Source organism: Mustela nigripes, chromosome 1 (genome assembly GCF_022355385.1).
Source record: "Mustela nigripes isolate SB6536 chromosome 1, MUSNIG.SB6536, whole genome shotgun sequence".
Taxonomy (NCBI): Eukaryota; Metazoa; Chordata; class Mammalia; order Carnivora; family Mustelidae; genus Mustela; species Mustela nigripes.
In genome coordinates this window covers 213,967,285-213,994,418 of record NC_081557.1, presented here as the reverse complement: position 1 = coordinate 213,994,418, position 27,134 = coordinate 213,967,285, and the positions used below count along the sequence as shown (strand labels likewise).

The 27,134-nt window shown below is 43.7% G+C and overlaps 1 protein-coding gene across 2 annotated transcripts; it reads right to left on the bottom strand.

The window, feature by feature from the left end:
* Positions 1–1,077: 1,077 nt before the first annotated feature.
* On the bottom strand, positions 1,078–26,697 carry BST1 (bone marrow stromal cell antigen 1). Of its 2 annotated transcripts, XR_009400630.1 has the most exons (10): positions 26,438–26,697; positions 24,142–24,268; positions 21,878–22,013; positions 19,387–19,469; positions 16,235–16,311; positions 15,179–15,271; positions 10,749–10,835; positions 8,627–8,686; positions 3,071–3,184; positions 1,438–1,525 (listed from the first exon to the last, which is right to left on the bottom strand). XR_009400630.1 is itself a non-coding variant. In XM_059381205.1 (9 exons), exons 1-9 carry the CDS (start codon positions 26,596–26,598, stop codon positions 1,426–1,428), a joined length of 924 nt encoding a protein of 307 aa, XP_059237188.1. In that variant the 5' UTR covers positions 26,599–26,695; the 3' UTR covers positions 1,078–1,425. The 2 variants fall into 2 exon arrangements, 1 of the variants encoding a protein (XP_059237188.1); XM_059381205.1 differs by lacking the exon at positions 3,071–3,184 and having other exon boundaries at positions 1,078–1,525; positions 26,438–26,695.
* Positions 26,698–27,134: the final 437 nt, after the last annotated feature.

The window sequence follows — 27,134 nt, the reverse complement described above, 5'->3', positions numbered from 1 at the left end:
CTTTGTTAGTGAGATTTAGGACATTTGTAAGCCAAGGGAGACTCCTGTCTAGCAGGCTTGTGAGCTCTGCAAGTTAACTATTTGCTTATTGTTCTTGGCAGTCAGGGCTGCCTGAGGGATGCTACGCATAGGACCGAGGGGGAGCGGATGGAGAGGGGGTGCAAGGCGCCAGCTTTTGCTTTGTCTTCAGCCAGCCTCGTGCTCCCTCATCAGTTTTATATTTCTTGTTGACATTTTCCTATGTGATTAAACGTTCTTTGAAGACATTTCAGTTACATACAGAGAAACTCCTCTTTTTGACATACAGTTCTGAGTGTTGGCGAATGTATACATTCAGGTCCCCACCACAATCAAGATACGGACACAGTTTCTCCCTCCCCCCAAACTCCCTCACATTGCCCCATTGTAGTTACCACTCCCCCCAGTCCTAATCCATGGCAACCACTGATCTATTCTCCATTCCTATAGCTTTGTCATGTAAGTTGAATAATATTGGTATGTCACCTATGGGTCTGAATTCTTTCATTAGCAGAGTGCATCTCAGTGTTACTCATGTTGCTGCATATACCAATAGCTGGTTACTTTATTTTGCTAAATATACAGAGTTTTGCTGAGTATTGTATAGATGTACCACAGTTAGTTCATCCATTCACTGGGCAAAGGACATTTGGGTTAGTAAACTTGACTTTTCCCAGCTGAACGATATTCCATCCTACAGATATACAAAGCAATATGAGGACAGTTCCCTATTATTGGACATTGTGAGTTTCTCCCCTACCATTATATTTAGCCATTAAATGAACAACTTTTTTAAAAAATTAAATCTATTTGTTTGACAGAAAGAGGAGAGGGGCAGAGGGAAAAGCAGACTCCCCATTGAGCAGGACCCTGAGATCATGATTTGAGCCAAAGTCAGACACTTAACTGACCAACCCACCAAGGCACTCCTAAATGAACATCTTTAAACATAAATCTTTGCATGACAAATATATATGTATATATATCTTATACTATCTTAAGTATATATCTTAAACTATCAATAAGCATGCAATGTGCCCCATTGAGGATAAAAGAAAATATAGAAAAATACACAGATTTAGTTCTATTAGAATTTCCTAAAAATATTTTTTATAGAGCATCAGTCTGGATCTCAATGCTTTGCACCATTATGAAGTAAGAAGCTAATAACTTGCTTTAATTCTAATGCAGCAATTTTAACCTGTTCAATAGGACTAGAAGAATTTCCTGTCTCTGAAATCCTGAGCATGTGTATCATTGAAAAGCCCTCTCAGGACATTGTTTTCCCAGCAGGAAGCTTCATCAGACAATGGAATCACCTGGTATGCACAGAACAAGAAGAATGAATGTGCAAAGGGCAGGCTTCAGGGTTGGGGTAGAGTTAGGGCCACACAGCAGAGTTTCTGGTTACATGTGAACAGCTGAAGCCAGAGCCACTAGGAAGGGAACAATATGACTGGCACCATGTTCTGCCCAGAGAGGTGGGATTTCTCTAGATGCAGCTGCCCTGCAAATCAAAAGGGAAATAAAGAAAATTTCAGTATTGGTGTGTGGCTCCTACTTTCAAAAATATACATACATGCACAGTGCAGAAAAAATGAAATAGGACAGAAAGTATAAAGTGAAAAGTAAAAGTGCCTTAGACTCCCCATTCTTTTTTTTTTTTTTTTTAAGATTTTATTTATTTTTTCGGGGCTGGGGGGAGAGAGAGAGAGAACGAGTGAGCATGAGTTGGGGGAGGAGGAGAGGGAGAAGCAGACTCCCGGCTGAACCGGGAACCCAACTGGGGCTCCATCCTAGGACCTAGGATCATGACCTGAGTCGAAGGCAGACGTTTAACCAACTGAGCCACCTCGGTGCCCCACAAACTGATTCCCCATCCTTGCTTTCCACAGAGAATCAGTGTTGATGGTTTGAGCTGGCTTCCGAGAAATATGACTTATGCTTACTGTGCAGATACCTACACAGACCTTCACGTACCCTTTTATCTAACACAAATGGAATCTGCACCTTTTTTCACCTAACTTCAAATTTTGGACATATATCTGTATTATACATTTTAGTTACTTCATTCTTTCTCATGGATGAAGTCTTACTGTATGGACATACCATAAAGGTAGCCAACCTCCTTACTGATGGACATTGTATCACTGGAGTTTAACTAGTGTGGAAAAATCCGTCTTGCCATTAAGACACCAAGAGAGGACCTGGCCAAAAAAATGGACTCCAACCAAAGCAAATACAGTCTGACAACTGACTGAATTTTTTTAAATGGAAATTACTGAATTTTTTAAAAATTACTGAATTAAAAAAGTTAAAAGATACATTTTTTTAAAAATCATGAAACAATCTAGTGTTGGCTTGGAAATTTATTCCGTGGTTTTAGACTCCATTTGAGTGCTGATCACCCCTTTCTTGCTAATGTTTATTGCAGCATTATTTACAACAGCCAAGATACAGAAGCAACCTAAACGTCCATCCATAGATAAATGGATATGGAGGATGTGGTGTACACACACACACACACACACACACACACACACACGCAGAGGAATATTACATAGCCATAAAAGGGATGCGGTTTGTTTTTTTAAATAATTTGCAACAACACAGATGGACTTAGAAGGTATTATCCTAAATGAAATAAGTCAGACCGAGAAAGACGAATACCATATGATTCACTCATATGCGAAATCTAAAAGAAAAAAACAAATGAATAAAAAAACAAGAAGTAGAATCAGACCTGTAAATACAGAGACAAACTGATGGTTGCCAGATAGGAGGGAGGATGTGAAAAATGGATGCAAGGGGTGGAAGATACAGGCTTCCAGTAACAGCCTGAATAAACCACAAGAAAGAAAAAAAAAAAAAGGCACAGCATAGGGAATATGGTCAATGATACTGTAACAGACTTATCTTGTAACAGATGGTAGCTACACTTGTGATGAGCACAGCGTAAGCCTATATAAGCCTGTTGAATGACATTGTACACCAAACTACACCCCCCCAAAATTTTTTAATAAAAACAAAATAAAGCCCATTAAGCAGCTACCTTTGGCTCAAGCCATGGTCTTCTGGTCCTGGAATGGAGCCCCATGTTGGGCTCCCTGCTCAGCGGGGAGTCTGCTTCTCTTCCTGCTCCTCCCTACCTCCATGTTGTCTCTCTCTTTTAATTAAATAAATAAAATCTTAAATTAAAGGAAAGAAGTAAAATAAAATAATCTTAAGCAGTCTACACATTTGTACTAGGGCTCCTCCTGCTGGACATTTTCTACAATTGCACTTCTGATTCAGTTAACATTGCAGACTTGGATTTACTAAAAATAGATTTTTTTCTTTTGCCCTAAAATAATTAACAAATACAAAGGTAGGTATGCTTATTCCTTTTAAAAAATATTTTTAAGGGGCGCCTGGGTGTCTCAGTGGGTTAAAATCTCTGCCTTCGTCTCAGGTCATGATCTCAGAGTCCTGGGATGGAGCCCCGCATCGGGCTCTGCTCAACAGGGAGCCTGTTTCCTCCTCTCTCTACCTGCCTCTCTGTCTACTTGTGATCTCTGTCAAATAAATAAATAAAATCTTTAATATATATATATATGTTTTAAAAAGATGTATTTATTTATTGTGGAGAGAGAGAGCAGGGAGGTGCAGGAGAGGGAAGAAGGAGAGAAGCACAACCCCCTACTGAGCACAGAGCCCAGCACAGGGCTCCACCTTACAACACTCAGATCATGACCTGAGCCGAAATCAAGAGTTGGACACTTAACCAAGTGAGCTTGTGTTTTTTCTTTTAGAAAAATAAAATATTACAGAACAAGACAGTTATACTGAGGGTCTCCATCCCAACTGAAGTTCTCACTCCCTTTCCTAAAAGTAACCGCTGATAGCAATTTGGAGTTCATGTCCTTAGATCTATTTCATCACTGATGTTCATTATCATGCACAAATAGAAACACAGTTTTGTTTTCCTTTGCTTTCCATGACTGGGTTCATGTGCCTTTACATGTCGCATTTTATTTTATTTTATTTATTTATTTGACAGAGAGAGAGATCACAAATAGGCAGAGAGACAGACAGAGAGAAAGATGAGGAGAAGCAGGCTCCCCGCTGAGCAGAGAGCCCCATGCGGGACTCGATCCCAGGCCCCTGGGATCATGACCTGAGCCGAAGGCAGAGGCCCAACCCACTGAGCCACCCAGGCGCCCCACATGTTGCATTTTAACTTAAACTTTTCTGACTATGTGAGGTTGTGCTTGAGGGCAGCTTTCATGCAAAGATAAAAACCACTATTTGCAATTTCATTGGCTTAAAAATTTAATTCCAGCTATTAAACTTATAAATTCAAAAACCTTATTTCCCCATAGATTTCTCTATTAATTTTGAATCATATTTTTCTATTTAAGAATCTTCCTGAGGGCACCTGGATGGTTCAGTGGGTTAAAGCCTCTGCCTTCGGCTCAGGTCATGACCACAGGATCCTGGGATCGAGCCCCGCATCAGGCTCTCTGCTCAGCAGGGAGCCTGCTTCCTCCTCTCTCTCTGCCTGTGTCTCTGCCTACTTGTGATCTCTGTCTGTCAAATAAATAAAATCTTTAAAAAAAAAAAAAAAAAAAGAATCTGCCTGGCTGGCGCAGTTGGTAGAGCATGCAATTCTGGATATCTAGGGCTGTGAGTTCAAGTCTCATATTGGGGCTAAAGCTTATCTCAAAGAGAAAGAATAGGGACCTCTGGTAACTTTTTAAAAAAGTAATCTCTGTACCCAACATGGGGCTTGAACTCCAGAACCTGATATCCAGAATCTCATGTTCTACAGACTGAACCAGGTGGGTGCCCCTTCAAATGACTTTAAATGAGCAGAACTTCCTCAAATACTTGATTCTAGAAAATCTAATAAGAGTATTAAGTTTAATTTCAATTCTCTTAAACTCTCCATTTTTGGCTAAAAACTTAGTAAAATATCTTATAACTTTCAGCTAAAAATCCCAAAAACCTGGCAAAGAAATCAGTTATTTAATGGTTACATATATATACTTGGAATCACACAGCTATTTTTATATGCTAAAATCTGTAAAATGTTGCAAATATGCAAGTCAGTCCTAAACTTACCACAGAACTATTAATAACGTGAGTTGGATTTACACAAACAGCTGATTGTTCCATTCTAAACTTTTGCAGATTAAAAGTCCTTAACTCCATTATTCCTAGCCAAGTTGAACTTGGAATTCCCACTTCTGTGTCCTGGGGTGTGTTGGAGGAGGAGAGATAACTCACTTTAGACAGAGAATTTGGGCCAAGATGAGAGATTTGATGTTTCTCCTTGACCCTGACTGACAAAGTGAGTCCTTATTTCAATAACATAATTACATGTTTTCTCTTATCTTCACCAATCCAGGAGATTATCAATTGTACTGAATTTTTGGCCCACACAGGAGCCTATAAGCCTTCAAGTTTGTTTTCTACATGTTTTTTCACTTGAATTGTTCATGAGAGTTTTTCCAATTGCTGTATGATTATCCTACCACTGTTGCCCCTGCCTAGTTTTATGGAGATACAATCTACATATAGTATCTACATTATATTCCACCCAGTAAATGTAATCCCTTCACAACCATTCACTTCTCATTGGATATTTAGGTCCAGCTCCCAATTCTTACACCTTGGATTCAGTATTACAAAGAATGCTTTGGTGAACATCTTTGAGCATACAGGTTGCCCCCACATTCTTTAGAAGAGGGTACTGGAAGTACCCTAAGGTCTGACTTAAGCCAAAAATTGTGAATATCTTTATAATTCCTGATATATATTGTCAAATTGCCCTCCCAAAGCAATTTACAAACTTACAATGGCATCAAGCATTGAATAAGACCTTTAAAATATTTTTTCACTGTTTTTGGCTAAGCCTAGTCCAAGAGGTTGAAGCGAAAATTGTACCTTATTAAATTTGTATCTCACTGTTACTAGAAAGATGAAATTATTCTCCATATTTGCCACTTGGGGATCTCTCCTGCAAATCATCCATCAATATTCTTAGCTAAGTTGTTTAAAGAAGGTATCATCGGTAAAATTCCTTCCAGGGCAATGAAAGTGGAAGAAAACCTGGCAAAGAGTGAAAGGCAGTTTTCTTCTTCACATTCAGTGGAATGGGGAAAGAAGTGTCATACATCAATCTTTTCAACAATCGCTGGAAGAATGCCCAAAGAGCAAATCAGGTACTTTAAATCCCTTCCTCTCTGCTGTGGTGTGAACCATAGTGACATTCTGAGGTGAAGTGTTTTTGTGGGGGAAACAAGAACTTGACATGCAAACTTGGGTTCTGTTTCTGGCTCTAGCCAGTCCCGAGTAACTTTAAGAGATCGTTAACCCCTCAGCATCCCTGATGGGGACTGACTTGCCCTCCTTTCAGGAATGTGGTTGGAAAGAAACAAGATGATGCGCTCATGTCCAAAGTCCCCACCTAGAAAGTTCTGAGGACCAGTAAGGAGAGCCACCTCATTCACCTTACACCTCCTGTAGTAGAGGAGGTAAACTGAGGCACAGGAGGCCAGGGTGGAACCACCTGCCTGTTTCATAAATGGTCATGTATAGTGCCATGGTTTCACAAAAAGAAATTTTGGAGGCCCTGGGTAGCTCAGTCATGACCTTTGGCTCAGATCATGATCCCAAGGTCCTGGGATCAAGCCCCACATTGGGCTCCCTGCTCAGCCAGAAGCCTGCTTCTCCCTCTCCCACTCCCCCTGCTTGTGTTCCCTCTCTCACTGTGTCTTTCTCTAGCAAATAAATAAATAAAATCATTAAAAAAATTTCTTAAAAAATAAAAGAAATTTTGCATGATTTGTATCTATATAAAGTTGACAGTTGGCTTAAGACAGCAAGGAGTAAAAACATAGATATAAGTTATGCTGTAACACTATGGATATCTGCCTCTCCGGGCCTTTTGAAGTCCTCAGTTCACTGGACTGCTTATCCTATTAAGTCCTCCCAGCAATCTTATTCTGCCCTTTCTCCACCTAAGTGAGCCATTGGTTTCTGTTTCTTGCAATCAAAATCTGCACACACCAGACACATCTTCAACTCTGTAGGACATCTGTCATTCCTTTCAACTGCCTGGCCGAATTAAGACATTTTTTGTCTCAAATCCATGCCTCCTCAGAGTAGAAACCAATCATTTGTCATTCACTCATTCATTTATTCATTCCTTCATTCTAAGCACCTACCCACTTGTAAGCTACCTGCTAATCTCCTGGGACACATGCATCACTGAACAGGTGAAAGTCCCTGTCCTTCTGGGACTTATGTTCTAACATGTGGGAGACAAGCAGTAAAGAATAAACTTAATGAGCAAATAAGCTGGAAGATGAAAAACAGTATAAAAAGAAAAATAGGGGGCGCCTGGGTGGCTTGGTGGGTTAAGCCTCCCTCTGCCTTTGGCTCAGGTCATGATCTCAGGATCCTGGGATGGAGCCCCGCATCTCATCAGGCTCTCTGCTCAGCAGGGAGCCTGCTTCCCACGACTCTCTGCCTACTTGTGATCTCTCTCTCTCTGTCAAATAAATACATTTAATTTAATTTAAAAATCTCAAAAAGAAAAAAAAAAAGGAAAAACAGAACAGCATGAGGGGTTTCACAGAGCAGTCGATGGTGTAGGCTGTAATTTCAAATACTGAGGTCAACATAACTTCACAGAGGTCAAATGGGAGCTAATACAGTAGCTGAGACAGTTAACCACACGGACAGCTAGGGGAAGGACTGCCAGAAGAATGAACAGTACAGGCAAAGGCCCAGGGGCAGGAATGTGCCTGGCATGTTCAGGAAGCTACTGCAGCTGAGGCGCAGAAAGGGGAAAGGAGCAGAACAGAAGACGGAGAGAAAAACGGGCCAGAGCAGGCTGTTTGGCTCTGGCTCTGAGGGATGTGGGAGCCACTGCAGAGCCACAGAGTTGTGAGCAGACAAGCCACATGACTAAGAGGTTGAAGAACTACAGTCCAAGAGTATGTTTGGAACTTTCCCTAATGAACAGTTAAAATAAAAGGCTAACTCTAGCAGCTGGGTTGCAAAGAAGTCATGAGGGATGGGACAAAGTGGAAGCAAGGAGATTCATTCCGGTCTACTCAGTAATCCAGGTGGACAACGACCAGGCAGGTGGTTCCAGTAGGTGACTGCATATTCTTTCCTTCTCTCTCTTTCTGTGTCTGTCTCTGTCTAATGGACTAGTTATAAAAATTAACAAAATATTCTATGTATCGCACACAGCACAGTGTCCGGCATGAGGCCCTGATTAATATTCTTGCCCTTATAGATGAAGAATGGATCCTACGGCCATCAGGGAGCACCCACCATGTGCCAACCGCTGCAGCGCGGCAGGATCTCCTCTGCCCACATGGACGGATGGATGTCACCTGGCCTGGGCATATATTCTCCAAACCCACACCTACCTAGCAGCTCAGAGAGATGGAGAAGAGCAAGAACACAAACCTTACTCGGCAGCCAGGTCATTTTAGGGATGGGTGTTAAATTATAATATGTTAAATTATATTATAGTTCATCAATGTGTCAATGGTTAAGTCCTGGTTATCTTGGAGAAGCAAGGAGGTTGGGTCAGACATCTACTTACGAATTCAAGACACAATCAGGATGGGTGCTGTGGTCCACACACTTTAAGAGCTTCACTGGTCTATGGTATGAAAAGAAAGAATATTTAAGGGATTATTTAAGTGATTTTCACTCATCAAACATTTATGGTGTGCAGGCAAAGCACTGGGGACACAAAGTCTCTGACCTTAAAGAACACACATACTTTTTTTTTTTTTTTTTTAAGATTGTATTTATTTGAGAGAGAGAGCAGAAGCAGGGGGAGCAGCAGGCAGAGGGAGAAGCAGGCTCTCCTTCGAGCAAGAAGACGGATGCAGGGCTCCATCCCAGTATGACCCCAGCTGAAGACAGTCATTTAACCAACTGAGCCATCCAGGTGCCCCCACACAAACTGTTTCTTTTAAACAATACTAGCTAGCATTTACTGAGCACTTATTTTGCACAAAGAAATCTGATTATGGATTTTACACAGACCATGTCACTGAATCCTCTCAACAACCAGATGGAGCAGGTATTACCATCTCCAGTTTATAGCTGAGAAAGCTAATCAAAGTAATTTGCCCAAGTACACACAGTAGCAGTGGCGGAGCTGAACTTGAACCTTGTAGGCACACGCCAGAGCCCAAGCATGGAACCACTTCCGTAAGCATGGACAGTCTTGCTTGGAAAATCCTCTCAATGAGGTCTTTGGCCAGAAAGTTGGACTTGAGGGACACAGGTGATGGCTAGTGCCCAGGTCCAGCAAAGAAGCTGCATGGTTAGAGGGAGAAGATGCAGAGTCCCGAGAAGGCAGGGAAGCAGAAGTGAGAGAGGGGCTATGGGTGCCTGGGTGGCTCAGTCGGTTATGCATCTGCCTTCGGTTCAGGTCATGATCCCAGGGTCCTAGGACAGAGTCCCACATCGGGCTCCTTGCTCAGCTTCTCCCTCCCCCTGCTCATGTGCATGCTCTCTCTCTCTCTGACAAATAAATAAATAATCTTTTTTTTTTTTTTTTTTTTTTAAATAGAGGAGCAGGATAGCCGTGGCACATGGGGCACTAAGGAGGCAAGCCAACAGGGGTTCTCTATTGGCCAGGTGGCTGGAATAAAAACAGGAAATGCATTGTTCGATTTACAGAACTTGTCTACTCTCCAGTAAAGTCTATACTATAGAAGTATTTGTTCTGAGAATAGTTTGTTGCTGCTGTTTTCTGTGCCCCTGCCCCCCCCCCCCCAAAGTCATTGAGTTTTATAGAGTCTGGCTCAATGCAGAGCTCACAGTAACCAACCAGGAGGCAAGAGAGGCTCAGAAAAGAGAAGACCAGGCCAAAATCAACTCCTGACGGCCACTGGACAGAGGACCGTGGATCGTGTCCCCTGAATTTTGTGGGGCAAGTGGCTGTTAGTTACATCTGGGTTGGAGTTTGGTGCATTAATCTTGGTCCCTCTCTCATGGTAAGTCTTTCATGTATCTCCTCTGTGCTCCCAGGAGCAAGACAAAATCCCAGCTGAATACCAGAAGTGGGAATAAGGACAGCTGAGCCAGACTTGTAAGGGAAGAGCCCCAAAGAGCAGCACAGCTGGGGACAACCCCACAGCATGTGAAAGCAGTCTGAGTCTCCGAGCCAGAGCCCAAAGCGTCCTTTAGGAAGGGAAGGGAAGGACGCTTTGGGCTCTGGCTTGGGTCGCCACACTTGGCCTGATGACTTACAAAGACAGCCTCCTCGAGGGAGTTCCTGAGCCAAAGCAAACTGGTCCTAAATGTGGAATTTTTAGGCACAATTTTCTCCATCATTGAGCTGTGTTGGCAAAGAACTGCCTCTTAAGACAAATTTATGAAAATCTGGTGCTTTCTTGTGATGAGCACTGGGTATTGTATTGACATGTGGAATCTCTATATTGTTGACTTCAAACTAATTTTTCACTGTATGTTAACTAACTAGCATTTGAATAAAGACTTTAAAAAAATAAAGTTACATCTGGTGCTTTAAAAAAGGAAGGATTCTATAGTAGAAAGAAAAGAGCATCCTTCAAAGCAACCTCACACCCAGTGACAGCCCAGAAGGCACAGAGCTGATCCCAGCAGAACACATTCAACAACCCTGTGCCCTCCAAATTCACTGCTTCACCTTTGAAATTGCACACTGATTACGATATACCACCTACAAGTGATCATTTATACAGCTGTACTGAAAACCCATTTTCTTCAGTCTCTCTTCCAGGATTTTCACAGTGCCTTCTCCACAGGATTCCCTAAAATATAAGAACATATAAATAAAATTAAAGCCGGGGAAAGGAAGCTGTTTCTGGGTGAATTAAAATTTTCTATGACCAGATTCTTCCCGGGTTATTCTCTTCTCTAAGGGAATACAGAGAAGCACCTCCAAAACTGCCGTTTCCGGGAAACCCGCGGCACCCCCAGAAGGCGGTGCACTGGGGACCAAAGCATGCAGGTCCAGCGGTCCAACGCATTGGGAGGGGCCGCACTGGCGCATGCGCATTGTGCCCCAGAGCGCATCACCACCCCAGCAGTCAACACTCCTCAGTGACACGCCCCAGGCCAGCACAGTGCTGCCCACTTATTCACCAAACAGTGTGTGTTAGGTTAGGCTTTCATGAAAACAAGAACATACAAATCAAAAATTATCAAAAGAATGCAAACAAACACAAAGAAAAAGAAATCATCCCAGTCGCTTATGATCAGGACTAAAGGCTGCTAACATTTTGGTGTATATCCTTCTAAAAGTCTGAAATACATTCATTCCCGGAGACTTTTAAAATATAATAGGGGGTACCTGGGTGGCTCAATGGGTTAAAGTCTCTGCCTTCCGCTCAGGTTGTGATCCCAGGGTCCTGGGATTGAGCCCCCGCATTGGGCTCTCTGCTCCGCAGGGAGCCTGCTTCTCTGCTACTTGAGATCTCTGTCTATCAAATTAATAAATAAAATTTAAAAATATATATATAATAGGCTTCTGGTGTCCAGTGCATTTCGTATTCTGCTTTGGCCTTCGTCTGTGTGTGTATGGATGGATAAGTGTGCCACACACAGACCTCTCTGCTGTTATTTTTAAATTCCTGCATGGTCTCTCTTACATAATCAGAACATGATTCATAAAACCAGTTCTCCTTGTTGACGATCAAGGTTAATTCCTATATTTTGATGACTAAAACTAACTTTGTTGAAGCTTCATTCTCAAACACATCCTAATTCTTTGCTTCCTTAGCATGAATTCCTGGAAGTACTTTTTCTGGTACTAAGGTTTTGAATTCGATTTAAGACTTCTTGATGGTCTTAAAGCAAAAAAATGTAACCGAGTAAATCTGAAAATCTAATTGGCTTTATTCAACGATTCAGTGATTCAGGCATAGAGCAGCATCCTTCTAGTAAACAGGCAGGTGCTCTGAGAAGTCCTTGAACATGGAAGGCTTTGTATCCTTAGGAGCGTGAGACAGGGAAGTTACTAGCGAAAGAAAAGAAAGGATTATTCCAGGCCAGGTCATCTTCTCTTTGCTGGGAAGGGAGAGGGGCAGATTTAGTGTCATTACTGTTGAATCCCCCAATAATGGGTCCCTGGTCAAAGGAGCAAGACTGATCCAACGTGAAGGTCAAGCAAAGCTTTATTTCGCGCCAAGCATCAAGAACCAAACCGATCTTCAAACAGACGGGTCTGGGCCGCCCCTTACAGGCAGGGCGACCCCTCCCTGCCTCACAGACTAACTTTGATAGAGCAAAGGTTGGGCCTGGCCACACACAGGTGGCCAATGAGATTGTAACACACAGAGAAGGCTGCACAGTCATGCTAGGTCACACACAGGTGACCAATTGAACTACAATTCACCCCACAGTAGCTATTTGAACTAGCCTATCACCTTGGTCAGAATTGGCAGGGCCCACACTGCTTGGTAGCTAAGGAGACAGTAGGCGCACTGTACTGATTGGATGTCTCCACCTGACCCGACTCATCCCTGCATTTGGGCCGTTATTTCCACCTGACCTGACCCACCCTTGTGTTTGGGCTTTGTTACCTGGGACTGGTTTCCCCGACTTGCTTTTAAGTAAGTTCCCCGGGGTAGGGCAGGGTCAGTTTAAGTTTTATGGCATAAATAACAAAATGGCTGTTCAACGGAGGTGGGGCTGCTCTGGCTAAAAAGGCCTTTACAATTACTACTGGTCAGGAAATTTCAAACTGACCTTTGAAAGGTCACATTTCTGGGAGAGGCTGAAACTTGGTTTGCTACTGTGGGGAGAAATGACTGTATTGGGGACCCACTGTTACTTTGTTGTTGTTGTTAAGGAAGTATAGTTGATACACAAGGTTACATTAATTGGGCCTATTGTTTCTTTTCCAGCCATAGGCAGTGCCAAACAGCACCCTCTGCTGGGCACACCAACACCGTGTGAGTGTTCATTTCCCCACACACTCATCCACCGGGAGTCTTGCTCTCCTGTGGCCATAATTCAGCAGGGGCAAACAGCACGGATGCAATAGCGCCAGCTGTGAGAAGCAGGCATGGCATTCATATCTCCAGCAAGGCCTGCCTCAGTTTACCCAGAATGAAAAGGGAAACAGCCTCCCCACTGTTAACACTAATGGAGATGGAGTATAGAGTGGAAATGAGTGACTGGAAGAAGTTTTCACAAAAGAAGTGGAATTCTAGGTATTACAGGAATGATGAGGGCAAGGGGTTGAGTGACCTCAAGTTTTAGAATCTAGCTAAAAAATGGGATGAAGTTCTCCTGGATGAAGTTCTTCTCCTGAGCTAATTCTCAGCTCATTACTGAGAATTTTTTAGAAAGCAATACTGTGGTGGTTTCAGGACACCTTGATATAGAGGTCAGTGGGTTATTTTACTATATATATATTTTAAAATAACAGCAGTTAAAACAAAGCCAACCACAATTGGGTATCAGCCAGGATGTGGGAAACAAAGGCAGAAGAAACTTGATGCATTTCCTTACCGCCCACTGACAGATCCTCGAAACAGGCCGAATGACGTTCCTCTAAGAGGCTCAAATGTCTCTAAGTTAATACTTTGCTAAGGACAAAAGGAAATCCTAGCCCAAACCTCCCTCTACACCCCGCCACTCCCCGGACGAGTGTGACTTTCTGCCAGGAAACTCCCAACTATCTTAATGTTAATGTCTTGCTTAAAAACCACCTTAACTTGACAAAGGCAGGCCTCTGGTATCTTGTAGGTTCTCTTTAGCATATGAAAATTCTTTTGAAACTTCCCTGACCTCACCCTCCCAACTTGTAGGTATAGAATGGGTCACTCCCGCTTGACCCAGATGCTGCTCTTTTCGCCCACCAGTCCTGTCCCCACGCTTTAATAAAATCACAGTTTTGCACCGAAGATGTCTCAAGAATTCTTTCTTGGCCGTCGGCTTTGAACCTTAATATCGCCTTTCCTACATCAAGCCATATTATTTTTAGCTCTTTGTCTATACGTTTTGTTTTTCCCTAAAATCTGAGCAGTGCAGGACCCTCATTTCCTTAGCTCATGACCCATAACTCCAACTCTGCAGTACAAACATACAACCGCGAGCTCTGGGCCCTTTTATCATCTCGCCTGTAGCAGAACTGTTGGTCCAAGATAATGCTGAATTGCAATTTCCTTATCTCACTAAAGATAGGTTCAAAGGGCAAGCTGTCTCTCATAGACACGTTAAAACAACAAACGAGCATAATTTCTAGACAAAGATGAACTTCCCATAGAAATAAAAATACTATACACTGTTTTTTAATGCAACGTAAGTATAATTTGTCTTCCAGGAAAAGAAATGCAGATTGTGGTAATACTACATAGTAAGTAATTTGCAAATTTAATCTCTTAAGAGACAGGAAAAAATAATCGCTCATGATGCAGTGAGTCTTAGAGGGTTCAGGGAGCCTAAAATGGGGAAGTTGCTAAGATTCTCCCCATACATACTCACTGGGGTTGGCAATACTTTTCATCGATGCTCTGAAGAGCAAGGCCCCAGCAGGCCTCTGAGGCTTGACATGGCTGCACTTGGACCGGGCTGGGCGTCCTTGGCTTGTCTCTGAAATCATCTGGGTTTACATTTCTTACCCTCCGTTTTTTCCAGCAATTCTCCTCGCTGATGAGAAGAATGAGGTCAGGCTTGCATTGATCCAGGGATTTTCCAGAAAATATGGATCTTAACAGTTTCCTTGCTCAGTTATCTGAGACCCAGTTGTGGAAATGATTGTTCTCTGAGAATAAACACTTCATTACAGAGTCCTTGTGTCAATTCTGAGAACTCCTGGTGGGGGCTTTCTAACAACCAGGAGAAGAAACTGGCTTTGACTCACACAAACGCATCAGGAACTCTCCTACCCAGTGCTTCCCAGAAAGGAACACCCTTTTCCTGGCTGAGAACACTAACTGAATAAAGGAGGTAGATCCTCTCTGGGCTCAGGACTGGTTAGTGGCATTTCCAAAAAGTCAAGACATTGTCTTTCTTTACCCATGACATCAGAAACAGAAAACGCTGTAATTTCCCCAAAAATGAAAGTGTAAAATGGGCTCGAGTATAGCATATTCAAGAGAAGCATGTTTGCACAATTACCATCATTGGTAACACGCTGACTTACACTTTTGGTTTTCCGATTTCATGCATAACCCAGATCTCAATTCGTGTGATTTTATCCTTCTGCAAGTAGGGAATTTCAAAATCTGCAAAAAACCTGAGAAACAGGAAAGACAATTTTTTTGGTAAGATTTTATTTATTTATTTGGGGTGGTGGGGAGAACGCAGAGGGAGAAGCAGATTCTCCACTGAGCAGACAGTCCAATGCAGGGCTCCATCCCAGGACCCTGAGCACCCAAGGCAGGTGCTTAACCGACTGAGCCACCCAGGTACCCCAAGAAAGACAATTTTAAAAAAAGATTTTTATTTATTTAGAGAGAAAGAGAGCAAGCGAGTGAGAACACAGGCATGTGAGCAGGGGGAGAGGCAAAGAAAGAGGGGGAGAAAGAATCCCAAGCAGATTCTACGCTGAGTGTGGAGGTCACCTGAGATGGTGACCTGAGCCAAAATCAAGAGATGGAAGCTTAAATGATTGAACCACCCAGGCACCCCAACATTTGTTTTTTCTTTTCTTTTTTTTTTTTTAAGATTTTATTTATTTATTTGATAGAGAGAGAGATCACAATTACGCAGAGAGGCAGGCAGAGGGGGAGAGGGAAAGCAGACCCCTGCTGAACAGAGAACCCAATGAGGGGCTTGATCCCAGGACTCTATGAGATCATGACCCAAGTGGAAGGCAAAGGCTTAATCCACTGAGCCACCCAGGCACCCCCACCCCAACATTTCTTAAAGTCCTAAAGCAAGAGGATATCTTTCCCATTTTAATTTTAGTTATTTGTACACTACTTTTGTTGGAAAGCTTCCAGAGTGTTCTATGGGAGTATTTTTGGCCTTTATTTTTAGGTTATTTATTTCATTCATGCATTCATCAGCTATTAATGGCAGAGATGTATAGATGTGGCTCTGACCTCCAGTTCATTCAACTGTCTTTGCTTTACCTGAATTTACAGAAGCAAGCATTATGCTGATGATTAAGATGATTTTCTCAAGCTTCCATTAGAAAAGACTAAACACACATCCTGGCGTTCTTTGCTGTATTTGTTGATGTTGGTGTTCTTACCCTTTAACAGGATAGGCTCCTGATGGCTCTGAACCATTCAGCATGACAGAGATCACTCCAGAACTCTCCCTTGCATACTGTAAGAAGAAACAAGCATTTTGATTAAATTAACATGTTACTTTTTTTCAGCAATGAAATGAGCAATTTTTAAAAATTGACATTCCTCAGGTGAGCAAGGATGTACTAAATTTGACATCTCATACAGCTGGTAGGGATGAAACTGGCATCTTTTGGAAAGCAAATTGCTTTGAAATGTCAAAAACTCATAGACTCTGTAACTCCATGGCAGAATCTACTCTTGGAAAACCATGTGAAATAATCAGTTTCCAGCACTGTATCAGCTGGAATAGACTAAGGTATGCTGCCAAACAACCTCAAAATCACAGTGGCTTTAAACAACAAAGACTTGGGGCTCCTGAGTGGCCCAGTCAGTTAAGCATCTGCCTTTGGCTCAGGTTGTGATCCCAGGGTCCTGGAATCGAGCCCCGCTTCGGGCTCCCTGGTCAGCAGGAAGACTGCTTCTCCCTCTTCCACTCCCCCAGCTTGTGTGCCCTCTCTCTATCTCTCTCTGTCAAAAAAATAAAATAAAATAAAATCTCAAGCAAAGTAAAAGCGACAAAGATTTATTTCATGCTCACACTACATCTTTATCACAAGTCCACTGGGGTTTTGTTCCATATGTCCTCAAGCTGATGAAGAGTCCGTATCTACAAAGTCATTGACTGTCAGAGAAGGTAGAAGTTGACAGTGGCAAATCACTGACCAGTTTTGAAACACTTCTACCCAGAAATCACAGTCACTCCCTCTCACATCTCACTGGCAAGTCATAAGAAGTCACAGGCAAGTAACATCAACAGGCAGGGGAATGCAAACCATGTTTGCAGGAGATGAGGCAGACATATTTTGCAAGCAGTTCTAAGGACCATCACAAGCACTGTGCACAAAGGCGTATACTGCAGCCTTGTTTGCAAGCCATCTAAAATAATGAAGAAAAAAGAAATAGCAAGTAAGTAACTCATAGTACTTAAGTGTCTGAAATATTAGCCAGCCATTAATAAAACTGCTAAAGATTTGCAAACATAGAGGAAATATGGATTTACAAAGCAAAATGCAATATTAGGAAGAAGCAGCATGAGCTCTACTGTGCTAAAAATAAATAAGCAAAAGTCTGGGAATATTAGTCAACCCCCCAAGTTTCCCAAGGAAGAGATGGGTCCAGAAAAAGTTCAGAAATCTTCACTTCAAAGTACTACCAGAACATTCAATATCCCTGGTAAGAGGTTTATATTGGAGTGAGGTGGGGGGCTGGGAAGGCAAGTGGCACTGAGATAAGCCCTGGCTGGACCTAGTGATGCCCAATACCAGCGGCAGCAAACCAACAACACACTTCGTGTCATGCATGTCGCAGGGTGATTCCAAGCAGTCAGTGCTAATGGTCATGGTCAAATCCACAAATGCCAAGGTCTGATGACCATGCTGCTGAAGGGATTGCCCTCAGGCAGTAGTAGGCATATATGTGATTAATTTTCTTATCTGTATCTTCTATTATTTGTCACTTTTTTATCCTGAGCAGCTATCACATTGATAAGAAAAAAATGTAATAAAAAATGCATGCAGATAAAATGAAGTTGTATGATATAGTGGTTGAAAAATTTGTTCCCTGGCTCCTCCACTTATTAAGCTCTGGAATAAGTCTATGTAATAAGTTGAACAGGAAGAAAATACAAAAATAAGTCTGCCTAAGTTTCTTGATCTCTTTGTGCCTCATTTTTCCTATCTGTAAAACAGGGGTCATAAGGGTCCCTGATCTCACAGGATTGTTGTAAAGATTAAATCATTTAAACTAATAATTATTGGGATACCTCAGTAGCTCAGTAAGTTAACCCTCCAACTCGGCTTCAGCTCAGGTCATGATCTCAAGGTCATGGGATCAAGCTCTGTGCCAGGCTCTGGGGCTCAGTACAGAGTCTGCTTGAAATTCTCTCCCTCTGGCCCTCCCCCCGCTTGTATGCATGCTCTCTCTCTCTAAAATAAACAAATGTTTAAAATCTTTAAAAAACTAAATAAAAATAAAACAAAATAGTAATTATTAACATGTATTGAATACTCCTCTGCTACAGTTCAAACCCTTTCCTCATCACTGAACTACCTCTCCTTGTGCATAGATGATCCAGCACAGTCTAAGGGCTCATACGATGTGAGCATGATTCTTAGTTCCTTTACGAGAATGCTGACACTGCCCCTAAGTTGCTGCTAAATGATGCCCCCATAACCTCCATGAGGGGCTCTGGCAGCCCAGCACTCAGGGAGTGGAGTCTCCACCGGAAATGGAGCCTATGGGTAGTGAGCATAAATGGGGTGCTCCCACTGGAGCAGCAAGGGAGCTCAGGAATGAACAGTGACTTTTGCCTAGTGCTGGCCCTCTAGCCGGCTCCACCGCAGCATGGAGGAGGATTTAACCAAAGTCATCTCACTCTGATCAACAAGGGACCCTGTGGGTACCTGAAGATCCAGCATGGGACAAAAAGGGACATGGCCAGCCCTGACAGGGAGTTGGTGGTGGTGGATGGCAGGACCCTGAAGTCCACTGGCCTCCCAGTCAACAGAACTAACATTTACTAGATTGTCATCATCTCTGGTGACAGTATTCCCTGACGAATAGACCTTCGGTAAGGGGCCATTTCTGTGTCTCCAGTTATCTTCTCCTCGCCTGTCACCCACCACCTCCTAACACCTCCTCTATCATGAATAGCAGCCTTGGGGACATTTCTGACGCCCATATCTGGATCTCAGGTGTCCCAGCGTCTCACATGAAACAGGTGCCACCCCTGATTGCTTTACATGGCAATCAAAATCATATTGCTTCCAAAACTAAGAGCGGCCACATCACAATAGTAGTAATAGTGACTATTTAATATCCTCATCTACACGAACACTCACTGAATATGTTGGCTGCACTAAGTATTTAGGCTCCGTAAGTCCTCACTCCTTTATGGAGTAGAAGGCGTGAATCAGAATGTGGTGAATGTGAACAGGAAGACAGCCTCAGAGACGTTAAATCACGGCCCAATGGTTCTGTCTCTGAACCCCTCCGTTCCGTGTTCACATGTCCCACATGTGCTCAGCCTCCCAGTCAGCCTTCCCAAGCTCACCTGCATAGAGGCCCTTTTCCAGAAAGAATCCACAGCGTTGTTCTCACAATCTTCTGATGTAGGGCAGGACTGGTAATCGAGCCCTGAGGGGAAAACAGACAGACAGTGTTTCATTTCAAACATTGCATCAGAGAAGAATTAATTTAAAACATTTGCTGACTCCATGAAATCTGTATTTAGCCGGTGTTCACAAGTTTGATGTTCACAGTTCTGCCTACCCGATCCACAAAGGGGAAAAAGCTGTGTTGAGAAGACAGGTGTCATTTTGCTTCACACAAATGTGAGGAAGGCAAAGACCCAAGCAGTTGGCTAATGAGTGAGGCTGCCAACCACTCAGCATCATCATGTCAGCTCAGCTATTTCTTTACTGAGGTTCCAGTGAAGTGATTAAAAAACAAAATAAAACAAAACCTTTGCTCTGCTGGGTGAAGTGCCTTCTATAGTTAGCCCTGGTCTTGGAAGTAAACGCAGCAAAGATACACCAAGAAAGTGATAGTCTTTAGCCAGAAAACAGAAATGTTATGACATTTAAACGTACAAAGTATTAAAATGTATTACATTAAAAAAATTCTAACAATGGGGCACCTGGGTGGGCTCAGTGGGTTAAGCATCTGCCTTCGGCTCAGGTCATGATCTCAGGGTCCTGAGATGGAGCCCCGCATTGGGCTCTCTGCTCAGAGGGGAGCCTGCTTCTCCCTCCCCCTCTGCCACTCCCCCTGCTTGTGCCCTCTCTCAAATACATCAATCGGATCTTTCCTTCCTGGAGGACAGGGATGGGGTTAAACCTCACAGGCTCTAATCTGGTTTCCTTGGTCTTTCTGGTGACCAGCCCCCATGTGAAGCCAAACAGGGGCCCCCAACCACTACTCATGTCACTATCACACACAAGACAATCTTATTACTCCTCACATTCCCAGGGTTTTAGGAGCCGTGTGCCAGGAACTGGGGACAACCACCGAATATTTGTGATTATACCATACTCTCCCTTCCTTCACATTCTTTTTCTCACACTCCACCTATCTCTCCTGCAAGATAATCAGACTTCCTGGTCACTGTGTATCCGATGAAGGGCCACATCCATTGACCTGAACCCTGCAATTTTCTATCTCCCTCCCAGTGAAAGCCCCATGCCATCTGGCCCTCCTTAATTCTTCTACCCTCACAGCCTATTACTTACTGCTGTTCCTTAAATATACTAGACGTTACTTCTTTGCACTGGCTGTTCCCTCTTTCAGGAAATGCTCTTCCTCAACTCCTTCAGATCTTTGCTCAAATAGCTTCACAGCAAGGCTTTCTCTGGACATGAATGTGAACCTGCAACACTGTCCTTCCTCTTCCTCCCGCTTTCTACTTTCTACTCTCTTTCCTGTTTTGTTTCTCTCTGTCGCCCATGTAATCTTATGGCACACTACTTGACTTGCCTGTGTCTTGTCTTACCTCCCCATCTATAATGTAAGGATGGGGTATTATTTTCCTGGTTTTTTCTCTGCTGTGTTTACAGTGCATAGAGGCAGAGAACAGGTACTCTATGACTCATAGTTGGATAAAGGAATGAATGGAGGAGAATACAGAGAAATGAACTTAGGCTAATTTTTAAAGTGATTCCAGTCCCTAGGCAGGAAGAATCACCAATTTTCATGAAGGGAACACCTCCTTCCACCTCCTTTCCTGTTCACCCTTCAAGACTCATTGAGAACCAACAGCTGGTGGGAAGTTTCCCAGACTGGTCTAGGTGGGTGTCTCCAATACTGCTTAGGATCTGGCCTTTCCTGCATCAGAGCACAGCACGAAAGAAATGACCCTCACAAAGCTATAAGCCCACTGAGGATGGGGACTGCTCTATCTCCAGGTCTCAGAAGGATCTGGATGCATTAGGAGAGTTTTTCCTCACCACCAGGCCAGCTCTTGTGACTTTCCCTGTGATTTTAATCTTAAAACATCTCTGGTACCTGGAGTGGCATTTAAGTGCACAAACTTCACAATCCATCAGAAGAGGATTAACTGCTGGCCCAACTCCTTCAAGTGACTTAATCTTCTCAAACTTCAGTTTCCCCTTCTGGAAAATGAGAATCCTGAGGCCAGGTTGGGCAGGGCAGGGCAGGGCAGGAAGCATGTGCCCTGGAATCAGACAGTCTGACCCTGCTGCTTTCTAGCGATTCACTCCTCAGCAACTTTCTTAATCTTGCTGTGCTTCAGTTTCCTTATTTATCACAACAGGGATTAGGAGAGGATTTATCTGCTGCTGGGGCTGCTGCAGAGATTAAATTAGTTAGTAAATGTCAATATATGCTTACAGAGTAGCCGGCAAAAGTAAGTGCTTTCTCTCTACTATTGTTATTATTAATTATTATTATGACCACCTACATCAGATGATTTAGGGGGAATCAAATGAGACAAATGCATAGGAAAGCATTTAGCACAAATGGCAAATGCACAGTATCAACTTAACCAGAAGCTCTTACTCTCCTTGTGATTTGTCCAGGAGTCTTACCCGAGGCATTTTCCTGTCGACACCAGCTCAGAAAATCTCCAATCCTCCCGTATAGAACACTGCACAAAGGCAAAAAGCGAAGTCCATTCTCTGAGTAGCTAGTGACCAGGAGGTGGTTGTTTTCCCAGAACAGGGACTAAGGAAAAGCAAACACAAAATTAACATGAAAAATCAAAGCAGATTTTGTTTCAGCCAGGCAGTCCATTTCTTTCTTTATTTTAAAAAAGATTTTATTTATCTGTCAGAGAGAGAGTACAATCAGGTAGAGTGGCAGGCAGAGGCAGAGAGAGAAGTAGGTTCCCTGCCAAGCAAGGAGCCTGCTGGGGGACTGGATCCTAGAACCCTGGGATCATGACCTGAGTGGAAGGCAGAGGCTTAACCAACTGAGCCACCCAGGCATCCCCAGGCAGTTCATTTCTTATTCAACTCTTGACTTCTCTGACAACAAGCAAACTTTGTCTTTGTTTGCCCCTTCAGAGAGTGCTATGATCTCTCCTCCATCATTCCAAGGGTATCCTGCACACATTTAAAAAAGTACTTTCCCGGGACGCCTGGGTGGCTCAGTTGGTTAAGCGGCTGCCTTCTGCTCAGGTCATGATCCCAGCGTCCTGGGATCGAGTCCCACATCGGGCTCCTTGCTTGGTGGGGAGCCTGCTTCTCCCTCTGCCTCTGCCTGCCACTCTGTCTGCCTGTGCTTTCTCTCGCTTCTCTCTCTATGACAAATAAATAAATAAAATCTTTTAAATAAATAAATAAATAAATAAAATAAAAAAGTACTTTCCCTGTAGTATATACATATGTATTTTTAACCTCTGGATTTAAAAAGATCTTGTCGGTCTGTCTGATCTTGGGCAAGGCATGTCAGAGCCCTCTGCCTCAGTTTCCACCTCTGGAAAATGGAGAGCATGAGCCCTTTCTCTTCTTCCACAGCCGTGTTCAGGAGGTTATGTCACACAAAGAGTGTAAAGTGCCTCAGATATATGCTACTTTTATATATTTATATTTATTTATGCCTCAGAAATATGTTACTTTTATATTGTATTTTATGATCTCCACTATAATGCTCAGTGTTTTCAGATAACACTAACAGAAATAACAATAGCCCTTTCATGATCTCATCAGACCCTCAGCAGTCCAACTGGACTATCCCTAGACTGGAAACTTCCCAGAGGGCAGGGGCTGTTTTGTTCCCCACTGCAGGTGTCCTCCAACCTTAGCACAAGGTCCAACACATGGAAGGAGCTCAATAACTATTTACTGAGTTCATCAACTAGCACTAAAATCTATGAAAGAGAACATTTAGGGCTCCTCTTTTTACTGGCGGGGAGGCAGCAAGGTTCAAAATGCAACATATTCTTTTTTTTTTTTAAGATTTTATTTATTTGACAGACAGAGAGCACAAGTAGGCAGAGAGGCAGCAGAGAGAGAGGGAGAAGCAGGCTCCCCGCTGAGCAGAGAGCCAGATGTGGGGCAGAGAGCCAGATGTGGGGCTCGATCCCAAGAGCCCCTGAGGTCATGACCTAAGCTAAAGTCAGAGGCTCTACCCACTGAGCTACCCAGGTGCCCCTCAAAATGCAACATATTCTTAAAAATTATTCTTTTTCGATCTATTGTCTCTGAACCTTCTATCTCCATTTGCAAATTAAAAAAAAAAAAACAATGTTAAGATTTTTTCATTGGTAAACATCAATGTTACCTGATTTTACAATGAAAATGAAAACTATGTTGTCGAGAAACAAAGCTATCTGACTTTTTTTAAACTCAAGGTATTGTTCCAAGTGAGCATTTTATGTAGATTTTCTCATTTACTTTCATTTTATTAAAACTCAGAATACAGACATGGTTTTCTTAAAGAAACTGCTACTGAACAGCTAGAACTTTAAGGTCCCTTAAAATAAAGATTGGTCTTCAGGGAAAATACTGAGGGTAAGGGTCCTCTGAGCCACTTGGACGTTCAGGCCTTTGGGGCCAGTTAGGACACAAGTTATTCAAAATTGGCTAGGGGCAGAGCCCCAGGGGAAAGGTGTGGCAAGATCCTTCTATAGTGATTCCCCACAGAAATTGTTGCCTTAGGAAAGTTCCTTCCGCCCAGACAGGAAAGAGACCCAGGATTGCCACTGAAGACAAAGATGCCTTCCCACCAGAAAATTCAGGGGAGTTTGCTACTTGATTTTTTAAATTAGTTAAATTTAAAAGAGGGGTCTGCAGGGTCGCAGACCCCTGGCACCGTCTATCTCTATAGGGACGGAGAGGAATGTTTTTACCTTGTCTCTGGGAATGGAATGTCTGGAGAGGTCAATAAAACGGTCGTAGTCTGAGGGAAGGACGGAACAGGGATCCTTAACCAGCACCACTTTGAAGGCTTCCCAGATAGCTGTGCAGTTCCTGCCCCTGTGCAGCACAACACATTTAAAAAAGAAAAAAGAAAAAAAAAAACACATTATGAGGTGTCATGAAGTACTGCCATTTCTAAATACTCCAACAGTTTTCCGAGCAGTTTTGCCATTTATTAACTCTGCAGAACTGGGCAGAATAAAGACCGCTAACTGTCCTGTCTTGTGCATTAACACCCAGTCAGAAGAGAAGAAAAACCTAGGTGATAGATTTGGGAATCCAATGGTGGAAATGGCTTTCAGACACTGTGGCACACATTTTTCAGCGCTAAGGAACAGAGTCTTGGCAGGATCTCCTGGAGATGAACACAAAAGGCACTTTGCTGGAGGATGACAATCCCAACAAACCATTCAGGCTCCCAACGCCAGGGGCCTCTCCATTGAGACTTAAGGTGTTGCAGAAAAATCATTAGACCTGCGAGAGACCAAGTGACCCTAGGAGAAGTAGAAGAATTCGTATTTATTTTACGCCGGAGTACCCAGCTGCGCTCATGCTCCGAGTTCTGGGCCCCTGGCAGTGGGTTATAGGGCTTTTATAGGGGGCTGCAGGCAGTCAGGGTCCAAGGGCTATGCTGACTACTGGTAGGTGGGTTTAAACTGGGGGCATAGGAGCTGCTTTGGGTGGGAACAGTAGTTGCAGGGAGCCTGGGGCAGGAAGCCGGTTTACAGGAGCAGAAGCAGCTGGTTATCTCCTGATCCCAGTAGGGCTTCTGGTTTTCTTTAACTTCTTGTCAGTAACTTTCCATCTTCTGGGGGAACACCCCCCCCCCTCCCCGGCCTGGGCCTACTCTGGGTAATTTTCCTCTTCAAAGGTCCACTGGGGTGGGGGGCACATTGGTCAGGCCAGTGACCAGTGAGTTAGTTAGGGATAAGGTTACCAGGGACCACAGTGAGAAGTTAAAAGGAATACACTGTTTTGTTCCTCCAGCATGTTCATTTGTCAGGTTCGCAAATCCTGTAAACTGCCCCATTTCTGGGAAACCCCCAAGTCACTTAAGAAAGCGGCAGATGTTCTTGGGAAATTACGGAGCTCCGCCTTCGTATGCAAACCCCTTCAATGCCTTGCTCAAAAGATTACAAAGGTTTTACTAAGTTCTTCTGACCAGCTTCCTCTTTGTAGGGAGTTAACTCACCCAGATGTTGCTGGCTGGCAGCCTAAAATAGCCCCGAAGTTTATGTTAGAGGAGATAGTGCTTTGAGAACTACCTCCCTCTCTTCCTTACTTGCGGTAAGTAACAAACTGTCTGCTCAAGCCGGAAGATTTGGGCTGATCTATTGGCGGACACACCTCCCGCCCTCACCCTTTGCTTTCAGTAACACTAAAGCAGACAGGACGCCCTCTGGTGACAGCCACACTCTTCAAGTCCATCCTAGCTTTCCAAAAACATTTCTAACTGTTTTAACTGTTTCTTGTGTGGGGACTGGGTAATATGGCTGCTCCTTATATTATTCTCTGCTCTTTTTATTTGTCTGAAATGAAACAACAACAACTACAACAACAACAAAACTTGCACAAGAAAAAAAATTATGAAACCGAAAAAGTAGGTCCAAAGAAGGAACAAAAGTTAGAAGAACGGGGGTGCCTGGGTGGCTCAGTGGGTTAAAGCCTCTGCTCAGGTCATGATCCCAGCGCCCGCATCGGGCTCTCTGTTCAGCAGGGAGCATGCTTCCTCCTCTCTCTCTGCCTGCCTCTCTGCCTACTTGTGATCCCTGTCAAATGAATGCATAGAATCTTTGAAGAAAAAAAAAAGTTAGAAGAAAGAAATAAGAAGCACTGTGCTGGCAAGAGTGACTCAAACTCATGAAGTCCTGTAGGTTTCAGAGAATCTGAAACTCTAATTCCCCAAGTCTCTGTATTCACCAATTTCCAGGTCCGCCATCCCGGGTCTGACCATTCTGGCTAAGCATACGCGCGCGCGCGCGCGCGCGCGCACACACACACACACACACACACACACACACATTCTCATTGTCTCTCTTTCTCTCCTTATCCTTAGACGTACCACGCTCTGCTCTTGGCTACCCGGACCTTTAGAATCCCACCTCCCTCGCCCCACCCCGCGCATACCTCTCGGGTGGAGAGACCGCTACCCTTTAGACTCCACCTGCCCCTCCGAACAGCCTCCTCCTCCCCTCTACACTTTCCCGCTTCCGGGGTCCTGCTCACCGCGGGTCCGGATTCACCTGGGCGTCATACTCCGCGCACCGGCCCAGGATAATGCTCTGGAGGTGCGGTGTGGTTCCCTGCCCGCGCCAGCGGGCGCCCGCAGCGCCCGCGACCACCAGCAGCTGCAGCAGCAGCGAAGGCGTGAGCCCCCTGGCTGTCATCGCCGCGACTCGGTTCCTCCAGCTCTGTCCCTACTGACTCACTTTCCATCCTCCGCCACCGTCCCTCCTCCCTCCTGCCTCGCCGCGCAGTGAGGCCCTCCCAACACCGCTCCCTGGCTTTCAGCCTCTGCTAGCTGCTTCAGTTCTAGAATTGACTTGGGACTTCACTGGTGATAGGATTCTTGTTCTTGGCTTTTTTTTTTTTTTTAAGATTTTTATTTTTAAGGAATCTCTGTAGAGAGTATTGGGTATACGAAGGTGGGGCTCGAACTCAAAACCCGGAGATCAACAGTCGCATGATCTAAGGACTGTGACGTTTTTGCTTTTAATTGCGGTATATTTAACATTCAGTGTTATAGGAGTTGCAGGTGTACGACGTAGCGACTCATCAGTTCCATACACTACTCAGTGCTCACCCCTCACCGCCGCCCCCGTCACCATAGGTTATTATATTCCCCGGACTCTACATCTCTGTGACTTATTTTATAACTTATTTATTTTATGTACCTTTTAAACTTCTTCAGTTATTTTGAAGA